This window comes from Callorhinus ursinus, unplaced genomic scaffold, assembly GCF_003265705.2.
Source record: "Callorhinus ursinus isolate GAN/ISIS: 27379988/994484 unplaced genomic scaffold, GSC_fseal_2.0 scaffold62, whole genome shotgun sequence".
Lineage (NCBI taxonomy): Eukaryota > Metazoa > Chordata > Mammalia > Carnivora > Otariidae > Callorhinus > Callorhinus ursinus.
In genome coordinates, this window is record NW_027397124.1 from 8,268,879 (window position 1) to 8,289,040 (window position 20,162).

A 20,162-nucleotide genomic window follows, 5' to 3' on the forward strand; every position below is an offset into this window, starting at 1 on the left:
ATGGATGGATGGATGGATGGAGGGATGGATGGATGGAGGGATGGATGTATGGATGGATGGATGGATGGATGGATGGATGGATGGATAACTTTAAGAGGGAAGGATTTTGCCTATATTTTTGATGTATAAAGACTACCACATGGATTGTTGATAGAAGAAAGTAGTATGTGGGCTTGGGTTGTGATGTATTGATCAGGTTCAATTAATAATAATAGCACCAAACTTTTTCTCTCAAAGGGCAAAACAGATGATGAGGGGGAAATTAATTATGAGAGAAAAAGTGAAATTTATAAAGACCTTGTCACATTTTTAAAAGAAAGATCAGCAAAATTTTCAGAAAATATGTCTAAACAGGTAAGTTTATAGACTCTTGAAATTTCACAGCATAGTGTTACTTGACCAAACTTCCTGTTGAGAGTAATTCTGCCTATTTTTGACCTCTGCTTCTAATTTTTAGAGTATTTTTTACAGTATATTATTAAATAAGAAATATAAGTGGAGTACTTTGTTTCTGATTCTCTTTAGGTAATAGGTGTAAAATATTTCATATTGCTTTCTAAATAGAACTTTTCATTGTCCCTTTTGAATTAATAACACTAAGAACAAAGGAGTCAGCCCTATTAAAGAAGCCTAGATGTTTTGATTAACTTTTATCCTTTCTGGGCATCCCATGATTACTACCTAATTGGATTGTCTCAGTAAGTATGTCAACTGAATATGCATGAGAACTGTGCTTCCTTTGTGTCTTTCATGGTTTTTGAAATAGTGTTGGACAAAGAAATCTGCTAACATAGTGATGAAATAAGATGTTGATTGAAGCTGATATGGGTAAGAAACAATATGCAAGAAATACTAATGTGATACACTTAAGCTCCAGGCTGATTCTCAAGATGATGTCAATGCCACAAATTCCAGCCCATTATTTTCCTTCTGACCCTGCCACTTCCAGAGCACTCTATTTTCTTACTATTACTGCAGCTACTCTTATCCTGAAATTTCTCTTTGTCATTGTCCTGAGAGGTTTTTTTTTTTGTTTTTGTTTCTGTTTTTTTCCTGGTGTTGCATCACCTATTTCTTGGACTCCCATTTTCCTTTGTTGTTGCCATAAAATACCTATACAAAACAAAATTTGCCATTTTGACCACTTCGTGTATCATTGAGTGGCATTACATTCATAAAGTGCAAGCATTACTACTATTTCCAAATCTTTTTCATCATCTCAAACTAAAATTCTGTTCCCATTAAGCAGTAACTCCCCTTTCCTCCTCCTCCAGCTCCTAGGAACCTCTAATCTACTTTCTGTCTCTATAAATTTGCCTTCTAGATATTTCAAGAAGTGGAATCATACAATATTTGTCCTTTGGTGTTTTGCTTATTTCACTTAGCATAATGTTTTCAAGGTCCACCCATGTTGTAGCACATGTCAGAATAATATTCCATTTGTGTGTATAACTACATTTTGTTTATCCTTTCATCTACTGACGGACACTTGTGTTGTTTCCACTCTTTGATTATAGTGAAAAATGCTCTAAATATTGGTGTCCATGTATCTGAGTTCGTGTTTCAGTTTTTGGAGCGTATATACCTAGGAGTGGAATTTCTGGGTCATATGACAATTCTGTTTTTAACTTTTAGAGGAACTGCCAAACTGCTTCTACCTAGACTGAACCATTTTATATTCCTGTACAAGGATTCCAGTTTCTCCACATTCTCACCGATACTTGTTATTTTCTGTGTGTGTGTGTGTTTTATTATAGACATCTTAGTAAATATGAAGTATGATATCCCATTGTAGTTTTGATTTGCATTTCCCTAATGATTAGTGATGTTGAGCATATTTTCATGTGCTTATTCGGCATTTGTATATTTTTTTAAAGAAATGTCTATTCAAGTCCTTTGCCCATTTAAAAAAATGGGCTGTCTTTGTTGATGAGTTGTAGGAATTCTTCATATATTGTAGAATATTAATCCCTTATCAGATAGAATGTTTGCAAATATTTTCTTCCATTCTGTGGGTTGTCTTTTCACTTATTTTGATAGTGTCCTTTGAGGCACAAACATTTTTAATTTTGATAAAGTCCAATGAAAACATTTTTGTTGTCTGAATTTCTGGTACTGTACTTAGGAAACCATTGCCAAATCCCATGTCATGAAGATTTGCCCCTGTTTTTTCTAAGAATTTCATGGTTTTTGCTCTTAAATTTAGGGACAAAGAGTCCTTAAATTTAGGTCTTTGATTAATTTTGAGTTGTATATGGTGTGAGTACGGTAAGGGTACAATTTCATTCTTTTGCATGTGGATATCCAGTTTTCTAGCACCATTTGTTGAAGAGATTGTTCTTTCTCCATTGAACAGTCTTGGCATCCTTGTTGAAAATCAATTTACCATAGATGTAGGGGTTTATATTTGGACTCTCAAGTCTGTTCTATCTTGTCTATCTCTATACAAGTCCCATACTATTTTGACTACTATATCTTTGTAGTAGTTTTGAAATTGAGAAGTATAAGTCCTCAGACTTTGTGTTTTTCAAGACTGTTTTAGCTATTTGGGCTCCCTTTACTTCCTGAAAGTGACCTACTTCCTGAAACTTCCTAAAAGAAAGAATTTTAGGTTTGGTTTTACCATTTCTGCACAAAACAGCGTTGGGATTTTGACAGGGATTTATTGAATTTATAGCTTGCTTTGTATAGCATTGTTTAATATTAATTTTTTCCAATCCATGAACATGGAGTGTCTTTGCATTTGTTTTTGTCTCCTTTAATTTTTTTCAGCAGTATTTTATACTTTTCAGTGTCAAGTCTTTTGCCTCCTTGGTTAAATTTATTTCTAAGCATTTTATTCTTTTTGATGCTATTGTAAATAGAATTGTTTCCTTAATTTCCTTTCTAATTTTTCACTGCTAGGGTAGAAAATAGAAATGATTTTTGAGTGTTGAAATCAGATCTGGCTCTTTTGAATGTGAAATTCAAAATCAAATCCTGCAACTTTGTGGAATTCATTTATTAACTCAATTTTTTTAATCTTTAGGTCTTTTTTTAAAAATATTTTTCTTTTGGGGGGCACCTAGGTGGTTCAGTCGGTTAAGTGTCTGCCTTCAACTTAGGTCATGATCCCAGGGTCCTGGGATCAAGTCCCGCATCAGGCTCCCTGCTCAGCGGAGAGTCTACTTCTCCCCCCACCACTTGTGCTCTCTTTTACTCTCTCTCTCTCTCAAATAGATATGATCTTTAAAAAAATATATTTTTCTTTTTTTTTTTTAAGTGGGCTCCATGTAGAGCCCAACCTGGGGCTTGAATTTATAATCTTGAGATCAAGGGTCAGACACTTAACTGCCACCGAGGCACCCCAGTCTTTTGTTCTTTCTACATATAAGATCATGTCATCTGCAAACAGAGATAGTTTTACTTCTTCCTTTTCAATTTGGATGTTTTTTAAATTTCTTTTTCTTGCCTAATCACTATTGCTAGACCTTTTAGGCCCGTGTTGAATAGAAGCAGTGAAAGCTAGATCCTTTTCTTATTCCTGATATTAGGGGAAAATCTTTCAGGCTTTTGCCACTAAATGTGATGTTATCTGTGGGCTTTTCGTATATGGCCTTTATTATGTTGAGGAAGTTCCCTTCCATTCAGTTTTACTTTTGTTGGTGTACCCCATAATTTTGGTGGAGCTTCCTGAGTAAAGGAGGCACATAATGGAAAAAATTGAGGGTTAGTATGTGAAATATCTTTATTTTTCTCTCTCAGTTATTGTTTCTATAATGATAGTTCAAAAATAATTTTTACTTAGAATTTTAAAGGCTTTTTTTTTCTATGTGGCCTGTCTGTTTTGACTTTTCTCATCTAACAAAGCCTTTAGGATCTTCTCTTATTCGTGATGTTCTGTAATTTTCATGATGATATGGTTGGTGCTGGTTTTGTTTGTTTTTCATTAATGATGACATATGTCCTTCAGAACTAGAAAAATCCTTTTTTTGTATCACATCTTTAATCATTCTTTCCTTTCTGTTCTCTTTGCTCTCTTTTTGGAAACTTACCAGTTGAATGTTGGGCCTCTGAGATTGATCCCCTGATTTTCTTTGCGGTCACCCACCTTTTGCAAATATTCTTTTACTTTATCTTCAAAACATTGTACATATCTTTAAAATGTAAGCTCTCACATTTTCAACATTTTGTTTTTGGATGTTTACACAGATCATATGCTTTCATTTCGCTTGGGTAAAATCTAGGAATAAAAGAGCAAGGTAATATGGTAGTTGTATGTTTAACTTTTTAAGCAATTCGTAAACTGTTTTCCAGAGCGGTTGTAATATCTTATGTAAGATACCGGCAATGTATGAGAATTCCAGTTCTGCATATTTGTCAATAATTGGTATGGTCAGTCCTCTGATTTTAGACATTCTAATAGATGTATGTACTGGTATTTCACTGGGTTTTAATTTGCATTTCTTGAATGCAGTCTTTCATATGCTTATTTTGCCATTCATATATTGTATGTGATAAGGTGTCTATTCCAGTCTTTTGCCCAGTTTTTTATTAGGTGGTTTGATTTCTTACTGAGTTGTGAAAGATCTTTGTATATATTCTTGGCTTACATATTCTGTCAGATATATGACTTGTAAGTGTTTTCTCCCAGTCTGTGGCTTATCATTTCATTCTCCAACCGGTGTCTTCCAAAAAGCAAATGTGCTCAATTTTGATGAAGTCCAACTTGTTAATTTTTTCTTTATAGCTTTGCCAAACTCCATGTCATAAAGATTTTCTCCAATATTTTTTTTCTAGAAGTTTTCAAATGTTAGGTTTTACATTTAGGCCTTTTTAGTTTATTTTTTGTACATGACATGAGGTATGGATCAAAGTTCTTTTCTTTTACATATTAATATCTAGTTGTTCCAGTACCATTTGTTGAAAAAAAAAAACAAAAAAAAAATCCTTTCTCCATTGAATTACCTTTATGCCTTTCTCAAAACTCAGTTGTCTGTTTGTATGGGTGTATTTCTGTTCCAGTGATTTATACCAGTACCACACTGTCTTGATTACTATAGCTTTATAATAAGTCTTAAAGTCAGTAGTGTAAATCCTCCAGTGTTGTTATTTTTCAAATTTGTTTGGCTATTTTACATCTTTTTCATGTCCATTAGAATGTTAGGGTCAGCTTGTCAATTTCTTCATGAAAAGCCTGAAAGAATTATGGTTGAGACTCTGATGAATCTATAGATTAATTTAGAAAGAGCTAATGTCTTAACAATACTGAGGTTTCCAATCCATGAACAGAGTATGTCTTTCCATTTATTTAGGTCTTTAATTTTCTCAGCAATATTTTGTAACTTTCAGTGCACAGGTCTTGCACATCTCTTCTGAAACATACCTGTAAGTATTTCATATTTTAGAGGTGTTAAAAAGAAAACTACAGACCCAAAATGGTATCACTTAGGCCAAGTCAACACCCAAGAATTATATTATTGTATACTACATAATATATATTATTATTATATTATACCTAAATAACTGCAGTTTCAACCACCCAGGAATATAAACCCTGGAATTTCCTGGTCAATACCTGGAAATTTACTGATTTACCCCTTCTGCTGCTTGTAGGAGGGCAACCTTGCCTAAACAATACATTCCTTGCTAATACATTCCTTTTTTTAATGCTCTGTCTTTAAAAACGTTTCTTCTGATGTAATGTATGGTGATTAACATAACATAATAAAATAAAAAAAAAAGACCTTTTGTTTAGCTCTGTGGAGCGTCTCACTACTTGCTAGATGGGATGCTGCTGGATTCATGAATCGATTCATAAAACCAGTTAAATCTTCAAACTTACTCGAATTTTTATTCAACAAGGGCTATGGTTAATGGTAGTTTTAAAATTTCAATTTGTGATGATCTGTTGCTACTATGTAAAAATACACTTGATTTTTATATAGTGATTTCATATTCTGAAACGCTTATTAATTCTAGTGTCTGCTTTGTAGATCCCAGAGGGTTTCCTATATAGATGATCATATTGTCTTTGTATAAAGATCATTTTGCCTCTTCCTTTCCAAACTCAGTCCCTTTTTTTTCTTTCCTTAATGCACTAGCTGGAACCTCCAGTACAGAATTATATAGAAGTAGTCTCTTGTTCCCAGTGGTAAAGGGAAAACTTTCAGTGTCTCACTATTAAGTATGATGTTAGCTGTAGCTTTTTCACAGATGAGATTTATAAGGTTAAAAGTTCCCCTCTCTGTGATATTGTTGAGAACTTTTATTAGGAATGGATATTGGATAAAAACAGAGAGGGAGACAAATCATAAGAGACTTAACAATAGGAAACAAACTGAGGATTGCTGGAGGGGAGGGGAGTGGGGGATGAAGTAACTGGGTGATGGGCATTAAGGAGGGCACTTGATGTGATGAGCACAGATGTTATGTGCAACTGATGAATCACTAATTTCTACCCCGAAATCAATAATACACTGTATGTTAACTAACTTGAATTTAAATAAAACCCAAAAAAAGGAATGGCTATTGGATTTTATCAAATGATTACCTATTGAGATAATCATGTGTTTTTTTCTTTTTTAGTTTGTTTATGTAGTACATTACACTGATGAGTTTTCAAACATAAACTAACCTTACCTTTCTGGGACAAACCTCATTTGTTCAGGATATAGTATCCTTTTTATATACTATGGGATCTAACTTGCTAAAATTTTAAGTTTCACATCCATATAAGGTTATTGGTGTGTAGTTTTCTTTAATATCTTTGGTTTTGGTTATCAGAGTGATACTGGCCTTCTAGAATGAGTTGGGAAATTTTTTCTCCTTTGCAATTTCTGGAAGAGTTTGTGCAGGTTAGATATTGTTTCTTTCTTACATGTTTGGTAGTGAAGCCATCAGGGCCTGGAGTTTCCTTTGTAGATAAGTTTTAAACAAGAGATTTCAGTGTCTTTGACAGTTAGGGCCATGCGGGTTATCTGTTTCTTCTTGAGGGAGTTTTGGTAGATTGTCATTTCTTTTTTTAATTTTGTATTGGGGTAAAGTACACATAACCTTTGCTATGTTAACCATTTTATTTTTTAATTTAAGTAATCTCTACCCCCAGTGTGGGGCTCGAACATACAACCCCAAGATCAAGAACCATATGCTCTACCAACTGAGCCAGCCAGGCACCCTGGTAGATTGTCTTTAAAGGAAATTGTCCATTTCATCTAAGTTGTCAAATTTATTGTCATAAACTTGTTCATAGTTACTTTTTCATCTTTTACTGTCTGTAGAATATGTAGCTGTTGTTACCTCTTTCGTTTCTGATATTGGTCATTGGTGTTTTATTTTTTCTTAATCCATCTGGATAGAGATCTCTTGATTTTCTCAATTTCCTCAGAGACTTAGCTTTTAGTTTCATTGATTTTTCTGTGGTTTTTTTTTCTACTTCATTTTGGTATTTATTATTTCTTCACTTATTTCTACTTTGTGGATTAAATCATGTGGTTTTTGATGTTAAGGTCTCCCACATTCTTGCTGATTTTTTATCAGTTGTTGAGAGAGAGGTTTTGAAGTGTTTCAACTATAATTGTGGATTTGTCCGATTTTTCTTTTAGTTCTGTTTTTGTATTTTGCAGCTCTGTATATGCATTTAAAATTGCTATATCTTCTTGATAGATTGATCATTTTATCATTATGTGATGTCCCTCTCTCTCCTTGGTAATTTTCCTTTATCTGAAGTCTACTTAATCAGATATTTTTATAGCCACTCCGGCTTGCTTTTAACTACCATTTGCATGTTTTATCTTTCCCCTCCTATTACTTTCAAGCTACCTATGTTGTTATATTTGAAGTGAGTTTCTGGTAGACAGCATTTAGTTGAGTCATTTTAAAAATAAATTTGTGAAACTATTGATGTGTCTACTGATGTGTTTAGATCATTTACATTTAATTATTGCTATGTTAGGGCTTACGCTTGCCAGTTTACTTTGGTTCCTGTTCCTTTTAGTTTTTGTTTTTGTTTTCTTTTCTTCCTGTATTTTATGGATAACTTGAACATTTTTTAGAATTCTACTTTGACTTATCCATCGTGTCTTGAGTGTACCTCTTTGATATAGATTTTGTGTTTGTGTTTACTGTGGGTATTGTACCATGTTATGCATACATAATTAATTATAATCTGCTGTTTGGCATTATATCAGTTTGAGTGAAGCATAGAAACCATGTCTCTCCTTCAAACAATAATTGCATATATCTCAATCCCTTGCAACCCCTGATGTGTCACAAAAAGAAACACTGTCAACATAATCTTCCTTTACAAATATACTATGTGAGAATTTATGTCATTTCTCTTTCAACATAAACTTCTTGCAAAAGCTATAATACTATTACATTGATGAGACTGAAAAAATAAATACAATTTTAGTAATAAAAAAAGAAACTATATCTCCTTTGAAGTCCCTTTACCCCCTCTTTATTTTTTATAGTCTTTATTTCTTCTCTATACATTGATAACTGTATGAGACAACATTATATTTTGCTTCAAACCATCAAACTTAGAAAAGAGAATGAAAGTATTTACCCACACTTCTATTCTTTTCCATTGTTGTTCTTTTCTGCTGTTGCAGGTTTTCTTCTTTTATCATCATGTCTCTTGGCATGGATTTCTTTGAGTTCTTTGGTTAGGGTTTCCTCAGCTTCTTGAATCTTAGATTTATGTCTTTTTCCAAGTTGGAGAAAATTTCAAATCTTTTAGAATACATTTTTAGACTGACTCTCTCCCTCCTCTCTTTCTGTTACTCTGATGACATGAATTTTGGAATTTTTGTTATGGTCTCACAGATCTTGAGGCTCTGTTCATTTTTTTCCCCAATGAATTTCCCCCTCTTTATTCATGTTGGGTAATTTCATGGAAGTTCATGGATTCTTCCCCTTTATCCTCTCCATCATATTATTAGGCCTGTCCCAGTAAGTTTTATTTTGGCTTACAAATTTCAGTTTCAAAATTCCTTTTTGGTTCTTTCTCATATCTTCTATTTACTTGTTGAGACTTTGTAGTTTTTTGTTTCAAGTCTTCATAATTGCTCACTGGAGCATTTTTATGATGGCTGCTTTAAATTCTTATCAGATTTTTCCAACATCTCTTTCATCTCAGTATAAGCATTATCCTATGTTGGTATAAGCACTATCCTGTGCATTATCCTTTCTCATTCAAGCTGTGATCTTCCTGGTTCTTGGTAGGATGAGTGATCTTTTATCAAGTCTTGGACATTTGGGGCATTATGTTGTGAAATTCTGGATTTTATTTAAATCTTTTGTTTTAACAGGCCTTCTTAGGCACTTCACTGGTGGAGTCCGGAGGTCCGGCAAAGTCTGAGTTCTTCTCTTAATTTCCATTTACAACCCTGGTGGTGTGGGATGCTTCATTACCATTGGACAGGGGTGGAAATTCAGTTCCCACGAAGCCTCATCTGACACTACCCTGGCTGGGAGGGAGAGAGTGCCTTCTTACATTCTTCCCATGGGGCCTCCACTTAACCCATGAGAGATGAACCCATTGCTACTTGGAGGTGGTGACTTTATTGCATCTCTTGAGATGATCACATGATTATCCTTCTTTTGTCTGTTGATGACCATTTACATTGATTTTTGAGTATTGAACTAACATTCAACCCTGGGATAAATCCCACTTGATCATTATGTCTTACCCTGTTTGATATTGCTGGATGAAATTTGGTAATATTTTACTGAGGATATTTGCATCTATAATCATGAAGGATATGGGTTAGTAGTTATCTTCTATTGTCTGTCTGGTTTTGGTATCTGGGCAATGTGGCCTCAGAAAATGAACTGGGAAATATTCATTTACTTTTCTTCTTTCTGGAATTCTTTGTGTAGATTGGATATTATTTTTCTTAAATGTTTGATAGAATTTGCCAGTGAAGCCATCTGTGCCTGGAGCTTTCTTTGTTGGAATATTTTTATATTGAGAATTTGATTTCTTTAATAGATATATAACTATTCAGATTTTTTTCTTGTTGAGCTTTGCTAATTTGTGTGTTTCAATGAATTCGTACATTTTATCCAACTTATCTAACTTATTGGCATCACATACAACATTCCATTATTATCCTTTAATGTCTGGAAGATCTTTTGTGATGACCCCTCTTTCATTTCTAATATGGGTCATTTGTGTCTTCTCTCCCTTTATTCTTGATTAGTCTGCAAAGAAGTGATTGATTTTATTTTTTTAAAAGATTTTATTTATTTATTTGACAGAGAGACAGAGAGGGAACACAAGCATGGGGAATGGGAGAGGGAGAATCAGGCTCCTCGCTGAGCAGGGAGCCCAGTGTGGGGCTCCATCCCAGACCCCAGGATCATGACCTGAGCCGAAGGCAGATGCTTATCAACTGAGTCACCCAGGTGCCCGAAGTGATTGATTTTATTAAAAGAACAGCTATTTGTTTCATTGATTGTCTTTATTGTTTGGCTGCTTTCCTTTTTATTTTATTTCTGCTCTTAATGATTTTTTTCCTTCTGATTTTTTTGGGTTTAATTTGCTCTTCTTATTTAATCTCTTAATTTGGAAGCTCTTAATTAGGCATTGATTGGAGACCTTTATTTTTTCTACTATAAAGTTTTATTCTGTAAATTTCTTTATAAACACTACATAAATATATCCCATAGATTTTGATGTTTTCATGCAAATTAATAGATCTGAAGATTTTCCAGGTACTTTCTTTTACTGATTTCTAGTTTAATTCCACTGTATTAAGAGAAGACTTTTTGTATAATTTTAGTCCTTTTAGTTTTGTGGATGTTTGTTTTATGCCCAGAATGTGGTCAATTTTGGTGATTCTTTTTTTGTGTGCATTTGAGAAGAATGTATGTTCTGCTGCTGTTGGGTAGTATGTTCTATAACTGTCAGTTTTGTCATTTTGGTTGATAGTATTACTCAGGTCTTCAATATTATTAATTTTTGTGATTATTGAGCAAGGAGTTTTGAAGTCTCATAATTGTGGGTTTCTTTTTCTTTTTAGTTACATTTTTGCTTTATGTATTTTGAAGTTCTGTTACTTGGTGAAGACACAATTAGAGTTGTGTTGACTCTTTGTCATTATGTATCTCCCTCTTTAGGCCTGATAATATTTGCTTTGAAGTCCATTTTGTTTGACTTTTAATGTAGCCGTTCCTGCATTTTTTGATTTTTGGTTGCATGGAAAGTAGGTTTTTTAATGCCACAAGTAGTTGGTTTTCCTTCTTCATCCAATCTAATGATTTCCTTTAACTGAAGTTTTAAACTCATTTTTATTTAATGTAACTAGTGATAGAGTTGAATTTAAATTTACTATCTTGCTACGTGTTCCTTATTTGTTCTTCTTTTTTCTTCTTTTTCTGCCCTTTTTGTATTAACTGAGCTTTTAGAAATGGTTCTATTTTATTTATGTTGTTTGTCAGTTACACTTCTTAAAAGTTTCATGGTTGTTGCCCTAGGGTGTATAATGTATACCTCTAGTTTATCCTGTCCACCTTTAAATACTATCTTACCATTTCACAAATAGTTTAAGAACCTTACCACGGTACACCTTCAGTGCCTTTCCCTTCCCTTGGCAGTGTTGTCATGCATTTTACTTTTGCATGGTATTAACCCCTCAACACATTGATACTATTTTTTTATTATTATGTTCAACTAGCCACCATATAGTACATCCTTAGTTTTTGATGTAGTGTTCAACGATTCATTAATTGCATATAACACCCAGTGCTCATCACGACACGTGCCCTCACTATTTTTGCATTAGAGAGTCAATTATATTTTAGAATGATCAAAAATAATACAAAGTGTTTTTTATATTTTTACCATTTCTACAGATTTTCATTTCTTTGTGTAGATGTGGTATGATACTCTTTCTGGTATGATACTCCTTCTGAATTAAGAACTTCATGGACATTTCTCTAGCACAGGCCTTCTGGCAGTGAATTCTCTGCTTTTGTTCATCTGTGAAAGTCTTATTTTGCCTTTATTTTTGAAAGTTTTTTTTTGTCTCTGTTTAGAATTTTGGGTTGACAGGTCTTTTATTTTAGTACTTCAAGGATGTCATTCTCTTTTCTTTTGGCTTGCATTGTTTCTGTTAAGTCTCTTTTAATTGTTATGTTTCTCCCTCTGTCTGTCATGTGTCTTCTATCTCTGGCTACCTGCAAGATATTCTCTTTATCCTTGGTTTCAGCAATTTGTACATGATGTGTCCCAGTCAATACAGCATTTGAGTCTAGATTTTTCTGGTGGTGGTGAGGAGCGAATAATTCCAGCCCTGCTGTTGTATCTGTGTGTGCTGTAGCAGGGGAGGACGGTGAGCTGTGGAGCATCACATTTCTGTCAGACTAGCTCCAACAGACACCTGAATCCTGAGGTGGCCTTTCTCCAGCGTGTGTCACTAAGCAACACAAGTCAGATATGCCAGTGACTTCCTTTTCTGAAGTCATCACCAGTGTTAATTTTCAGATAGCACCAGCTAATTCAGAAGTGATATCATTGTAAAAATTATTCTTGTTTTTTGTACATAAAGGAGGTTAGGTTCAGTGGAGAATGGAAAAAAAAGGAAGCACTTAAGGAGGCACCTAAGAAGGAAGAAGCAGCCGCCCTTCAGAAAGCTCTTCCTGCTTCAGGCAAGAGTGTGCTGGAAAAGAACTATATTAATTTTGGGAAGAGTCAAATGACCAAAAGATTACAGCCAAGTTTAAACTGGAAGGCCACTTTTGATTTCAAGGAGTAAGTAGAAATTTGCATGACAGGTTTTCTGATACATCCTCAATAACCATGTGTACCTCACTTTTAACACAGGTTTATGTCACAGTAGAAAAGTACAGAGTAGCTATTGACATCTCCTTCCAAAATACAGGTCGATCCCTCCTTGCTCCTCCTCATATTCCAGGTGGAAGGATTTGGCATGAATAGGGTTTACATGTGGGCACCAGAGGGGAAGGGAAGAACACAGTTCACTCTAAGTCAGGGCAAATAAATCACATGGAAAAGATGATAAAAGACATGGAGAAATCTCAAGGGCAATGTAAACATAGTGTAGGGACCTGATTAAGTAAGTGCTAGGAGAATTTAGAATGATTAAAATTATGTGCTGTTAATCAGGGAAATCTTGAGAGAGATAGTGTCTCGTCTATTCACAGAACTTTAAGTAAAAACCAGAGAAAGGCTAGAGCCTCCAAAAACTAAGAGGCCTAAGTGAAGTGGACACTGGTTTGATGAATGTCTGACATATACAAAACTTGGTCCATTTAGGGCCCTCTATAAGTAGGAGCCAAAGCACCGAGTAAGGCCCAGTGTGACGTAGAAGCCACAGCAGTCGGAAATGCCTAGAGCACTTTTTAAACTAGCAAAGGGGCTTACAAGTTTCAGCCTATTGTTAATGTTCCATGCGGTCACCCAACTGGGTTAAGTAAGAACCGCTTGCAGTGGTCACAGGGGCTCCTCACTTGCAGGGATTCTGAGAGCCACAGGGTGATCCCATTCTGCAAGCAAACCCAGAGGGCAGACTTGGAGGAGTCCTGCGGAAAGGGGAGACGCTCTTTCTCCTCTAATTCTCATCAATTTTGAGGTGTTTGATCTTTGTGACTCTATTTGAAAGAGTGGGAAAATGACAAATATATGGGCTGCTCTGTTACCTGGGAGGTGAATTTTTAAATACCCCTTTGCCCAGATGCTTACACTTTTCAATTATGAACTTACCTAACAACTATGTAAGGGAAACCCACAATGTGCCACGGCCCATGCTAAACCTGGGAATAGCTGCAGAACCAAATCCAGGCCCTGCTGCAGTGTTGGGTGGGGAAGAGAAGAAAACAGGCAGCTCTCACCCAGAGCGGTAAGCACCGAGAGTAGAAGGCACAGAGTGCAGGGCCCTGCAGGTGTCAGATGACGCTGGAACTCGTGTAGTCATTTTCTGTATTAGGAAAGCACGTCACTGGGGTGCATGAAAATGATGGGATCTTTGCAGACATTTCTATGTTTAATTTCCTATTACTCCACATAAATTAATTTTAAAAAGTTAATATATTTTTAGGCACAAAAGCTTACTGAGAGACACCCAAGAGGAAAAACACGGAGGAAGACTTGAAAGGTCAGGACCACCTGTTTCACCCAGAAGATCACAGTTAGTGCGGTATGTGTCTGGCAACGTGAGCCCTTCTTTAAAGCCTGCCCTAGTTCGCGTGCAAATGACTGTTGTTCTTACCATTAGATCAGGGTCCTCAGAGACCTCTATTGACAGCTACTAGTTATAAAAATGATAATGTTGAATTTCTTTAAATGTACTTACAAGATATCCTTTTAGTGACGAGTTCTCTGAAATACAGGGATCTACGGGAATTAGTTACCTCTCTGTAAACTCATGAATTTAATGCAAATTGCAGTGAGTTGAGTGATAGGAAAACTGGGGTCTTCGCTGATCTCTTACTTTTGAACAGTCCTATCACAGCAAGGGTAAGTCACCTTCCTGGGCCTCGTTTTACTCATCACTGGTGGCACTGCCAATTCTAAAGTGCTATATATTATTTCTCACTAAAACAGTCATTAATGGCAAAAATTAACAAGACAGGAAACAACAAATGTTGGTGAGGATGTGGAGAAAGGGGAACCCTCCTACACTGTTGGTGGGAATGCAAGTTGGTAAAGCCACTCTGGAAAACAGTATGGAGGTTCCTCAAGATGTTAAAAATAGAGCTACCCTCTGACCCAGCAATTGCACTACTAGGTATTTACCCAAAGATACAGACGTAGTAAAAAGAAGGGCCATATGCACCCCAGTGTTCATAGCAGCAATGTCCACAATAGCCAAACTGTGGAAGGAGCCGAGATGCCCTTCAACAGATGAATGGATAAAGAAGATGTGGTCCATATATACAATGGAATACTACTCAGCCATCAGAAAGGATGAATACCCAACTTTTACATCAACATGGATGGGACTGGAAGGGATTATGCTGAGTGAAATAAGTCAAGCAGAGAAAGACAATTATCATATGGTTTCACTCATACAGAGAACATAAAGAATAGAGCGGAGGACCACAGGGGAAGGAAGGGAAAACTGAATGGGAAGAAATCAGAGAGGGAGACAAACCAGGAGAGACTCTGGACTCTGGGAACCAAACTGAGGGTTATAGAAGGGAGAGGGGTGGGGGATGGGGTAACCAGGTGATGAGTATTAAGGAGAGCAGGTGTGATGAGCACTGGGTGTTATATGCAATGAATGAATCATTGAACACTACATCAAAAACTAATGATATACTATATGCTGAACATAATAAAACTGAACATAATAAAAAAATAAAACAGCCATTCATAGAAGGCTAATAAACTTCTTACCCAGTTTTCCAGTTGACAACAATAGTGGTATATTTGAAGGAGGGTCAGCCACTTTTGTTAGTGAGTTTGGGGTGGTGGTGGGAAGAAATGCAGAAATTTCACATTATAAAGGTTGCGTCCTCAGAACAAACTTTAAGACACCCTACTACATTTATCCATTTTGGGGGGTTCAACATAATAAACTATTCAATTTGACAATTTTTGAAACTTTTTATTTTGAAATAATTACAGATTCACAGAATGCTGCAGAGATAATGCAGAGGAGTCTCATACCCTTCACGTAGCTTCCCCCAGTGGTCATATCTGGCCTGACTATCCCACAGCACCAAAACCAAGAGACTGGTATTGGTATAATGTGCGTGCCTGGGCCCGTGTCCCTCTATTCCGTGTAGATGTGTGTGCTGACCATGTCAGTCAGGATGCAGAAGGGTTCCATCACCACTGGGAAGTCCCTCCTGCCACCTCTTTACAGTTACACCCACGCCTCTTGCCCACCATCCTAACTCCTGGCAACCATGAACCTGTTATCCATTTCTATAATTTCATCATTTTGAGACTGTCATCTAAATGGAATTATACATTTTTGATATTGGCTTTGTTTTCATCACCAGAATACCCTTGAGATCCATCTGAGTTGTTGCATGTGTTCATAGTGAGTCTCTTTTCCCAAGGAAAATATTTAGTCTTCCACCGTTAAGTATGATGATGGTGTAGGTTTTGGTACAAATATTCTTCATCAGGTTGATAAAGGTCCCTTCTGTTCTTGGTTTTCTGAGCATTTTTATTCACATTTGGGTGTTGAATTTTGTCAAAGGCTTTTTCTACATCAATTGTATGATATCATTTTTCTTTTATAGGCTGTTAGTGTGGTTGATTGATTTTTGAATACCAAGTCAGCCTTGCATCTCTGCCATAACCCTACTTGGTCATAGTGGTGTCATCCTTTTTATATGTAGCTGAATTACATATGCTTAATATTATGTTAATAATTTTTGCATCTACAATCTTGAGAGATATTGTATTAGTTTGTGTTTTCGTTTGCACTGTCTTTGGTTTGATATGAGGCTTTGTAAAATGAGTTCCCTCCTATTTTCTAGAAGAGATCATATAAAATTTGGTGTTCTTCTGTGTTTGGTAGAATTCTATAGTGAAACCATCTGGGCCTGAAGATTTCTGTTTTGAGTTTTTAAATTGTGAATTAAATTCCCTTAATAGTTGTAGTGCTATTCAAATTATGTGTTTCACATTGGGCAAGTTGTGATAGTTTGTACTTTAAAGGAATTGTCCATTTTATCTAGATTGTCAAATTTACATATGTACAGTTGTTCATAGTTTTCTCTTATTATCCTTCTTTTGTCTGCAGGATCTGTAGTGATATTCCATGTTTCATTCTTGGTACCGATAATTTGTGTCTTTTCTTTGTGTGCTAGAGTTTTGTCAATTTTATTGATCTTTTCTAGAAGCAGCTTTTTGTTACTGATTTTTCAAATTGTTTTTTGCTTTTACTTTTATTGATTTCTGCTCTTTAGCAGTTCCTTTCTTGTGTTGGGTTTATTTTATTCTCCTTTTTCTAGTTTCTTTAGATGTAAGTTTAGATTATTGAATTGAGACTTCTCTTTTCTAATGTAAGCATTTAGTGCTATATAGTTCCCTTTCTGCACTGGGTTAGCTGTTATGTGTGTACAAAAGGTTTTGATATGTTGTATTTTCATCTTCAGTTCAATGTGGTTTTTTTAAAGATTTATTTATTTGACAGAGAGCGAGAGAGGGAACACAAGCAGGGGGAGTGGGAGAGGGAGAAGCAGGCTTCCCTTGGAGCAGGGGGCCCGATGTGGGGCTCAAACCCAGGACCCTGGGATCATGACCTGAGCCAGAGGCAGATGCCCAACGACTGAGCCACCCAGGCATCCCGATTGTGTTTTTGTTTTTGTTTTTTTTTTAATTTCCCTTGAGGATCTCTTCTTTGACCCAAGTGCATTTTTTTGTTCCCAGGCACTTGGAGATTTTCCTGTTCTGTTTCTGTTACTGATTTTTTTAGTTTGATTCCCTTATGGGCAGTAAGCATACCCTATATAATTTCAATTCTTTTAAATTTGTTGAGATTTTCTGTGGCCAAACTATCTTGGTATAGATTCTCTGGGTGCTTACAGGAGTGTATAGCCTGCTGCTGTTGGAGTGTTCTATAAATGTGGATTAAGTCATGTTGTTTGGTGTTGTTGATTTCTTCTATAGCCTAGCTTATTTTCAGTCCAATTGTTCCATAAATTGAGAGAGAAGTATTGAAGTATCCAACTGTAATTGCAATTTTTCTGTTTCTCCTTTTAGTTCTATTTTTGCTTCATGCATTTTCAGCTCCGTTGTTTGGTGTATACATATTTGGGATTGATATGTCTCCATCATTATGTAATGTTCCTCTATGTCCCTTGTCATTTTCTTTTTATTGATGTCCACTTAATCTGATATTATATAGCCACTTCTACTTTCTTTTGATTGTTTGCATGGTGGGTTTTTTTTTTCTCCTTTTCTTTCAAACTAATAATATTATATTATTATATTTGAAATGAGTTCCTTGTAGATAGCATTTGGTTAGTTCCCTTTTCTTTTTCTTTTTGGTCCATTAAATTAAACTCTGTCTATTAATTGGTGTATTTAGATCATTTACCTTTAATGTCATTATTATGTTAGGACTTAAGTTTGTCACTATATATATTTTTTTCTGTTTGTTCTTTCTGTTTTTCATTTTTTTGTTTTCTTTTTCTCCTTCCATTCTCTCAAACCCCCTCGTCCATGAAAGTCTTTTTTAATCTGTTCCATTTTGGAGCATGGTAAGAAAATGGGGTAATTTTTAACAATTTTTGAGATTCTATGATTCTCTTAATTCTGGATCTTATTTAAATCTTATGTTTTAGCAGGCCTCCTCTGATACCACATGGGCTGCCTCCTCAGGTTAGAGAAGGAATTACAAGTTTTCAAGTAGGCTTTCATTGATGCCTGGGGAGGTGGGTGAGGGGCTCCTCATTATTTCTGAGTGGTAATGGAAATTCAAGCTCTGACTAGGTCTCTGTGGATACCAGCCTGTCTGTGAGAGGGAGGGACCCTTTGTTAATTTGTCAGTGGGGGCTGGGGTTGGTGAAAGTCCTGACTCTCCATTAGGCCGCCTCTGACACCACCAGCATGGGGATTAGGGAGCTTTGCTGTAGTCTGATAAAATTAGAACACCAAGCTCTCTGCTTGGCCATTGCTAGCAGAAGTGGAGGTTGGCCACAGGTTTTCCGTGGTGTTGACTAGAATAGATCATTTGTTGCCTAAAAGTTTTCTGTCTTATTAAGTTGTTCCTTTTCTGGCCCTCTGAGAAGAAAGAGCAGACTTTTCTTACGTGCTTGTTTTATGTGCTCACTGGTGTTTCCACATCACTGTCTTCTCTAGTACCTAATCTGGGATACATGAGACAAAATGAAAATCCAAGTAACTCACCATTGTGTTGCTCCTCAAGTCCGCAGATTCCTCTATAGTCTTTCTTCTCCTTTCTACCTGTTAGAGCCCTCTCATGTTTGTTTTATATATAATATCCGGGATTTTTATGTACTTAGTTGGAAGATTAAAGAAAACTATATCTACTTCCTCTTTCCTGAAATAAATGTTTGGCCTAAAGTGTTTCAATTTTAAGTCAAATTTTAGTGAGTCAGAGAACTCTAGAGTGATAGATAAGGGTAAAGGAGTAGTGTATCCAAGCAACAGCCATTACTCTGACAAAAATTAGAACTTCTCTATGTCTCTTCTTGCTTAAGTGGATATAATGATGTGGTAGAGAAGTGTTTCTTAAGGTGGAGTTCATAGCTCAAAGAAACATTTAGGTTTGCTTCTTTTTACCTCCTGAATGTATGGTTGCTGTGGGGCAGGACAGGAAGGGAACCTCGTAAGACAGAGAAAGCCATTTAAAGTTATATGTCAACGGATTCCTCAGTGGAGAAAGAGAACAGCTTTCCTTAGGGGTACTGATTTTTTTTAACGTGATTCGGGAGTGATTGGGCAAACCCATTGCACCCTGCTCTTAACTCCAGGAGCTTGTTAGGCTAAGGGAAAGTACATTTACAGATTCTCCAGAGAATAGAGGTTAATTTAGTATATGTTTCAATCTGGGACCTTTGAGTTAAGTTTACATCGATTCTTAAGTAAGCCTTATCTACCAGATTTTGCTCTGTACCCAACCCAGGTTTCCTGCCATTTGTTGGACAGGGGAATACATTACACTGAAACTCATCACGTAGCTTGCTGACTTGGAACAGGCACTTCAGTTCAGGATTTCAGTTTCACTCCACTGCAGCCCAGTCAGCACAACAGCGCCATCCTGCAGGACTCTCTGTGCCAGAACACATTTGAGAAATAAAAAAAATCAGAGAATCTTAAAAATTAATAACACTCAGGGGCACCTGGGTGGCTCAGTTGGGTCCTGGGATTGAGCCCCGCGTCATCGGGCTCCCTATTTGGTGGGGAGTCTGCTTCTCCCTCTGCCCCTCCCCCTGCTTGTGTGTGCATTCTCTCTCACTCTCTCTCAAATAAATACATACAATTTTATAAAAATTAATAAAACTTGAAAGTTACTACTACTGTGCAATTAGTAGCACTAGGCTTTCTCCTATTATGCTTCAAAAGAGAATGAGGAAAGACACTTATAGAAGAGAGCACACGGGGGGGTTGGAGGGAAGAGTGGATAGAGAGAAGGAGAAAGTGAGAATGAATTAGATATGGTCATGAAAGCTTGAGTGAACTTGCTGGTGTCCATGAACTTAATGTTGAGTTGGAAGCTTCTAGAACA

The 20,162-nt window shown here is 36.1% G+C and overlaps 1 protein-coding gene across 6 annotated transcripts in view; it reads left to right on the forward strand.

The window, feature by feature from the left end:
- ODAD2 (outer dynein arm docking complex subunit 2) overlaps nt 1-20,162 on the forward strand; it is a 181,062-nt gene that overhangs the window by 16,131 nt on the left and 144,769 nt on the right. For 4 of the 6 annotated variants that reach the window (XM_073885474.1, XM_025885882.2, XM_073885473.1 and 1 more), the window contains 3 exons: nt 238-354; nt 12,537-12,739; nt 14,046-14,144. In XM_073885474.1, coding sequence (XP_073741575.1) covers nt 238-354; nt 12,537-12,739; nt 14,046-14,144 — 419 coding nt within the window. The remainder of the gene's footprint in view (nt 1-237; nt 355-12,536; nt 12,740-14,045; nt 14,145-20,162) is intronic. The other 2 variants (XM_073885475.1, XM_073885477.1) reach the window with 2 other exon arrangements.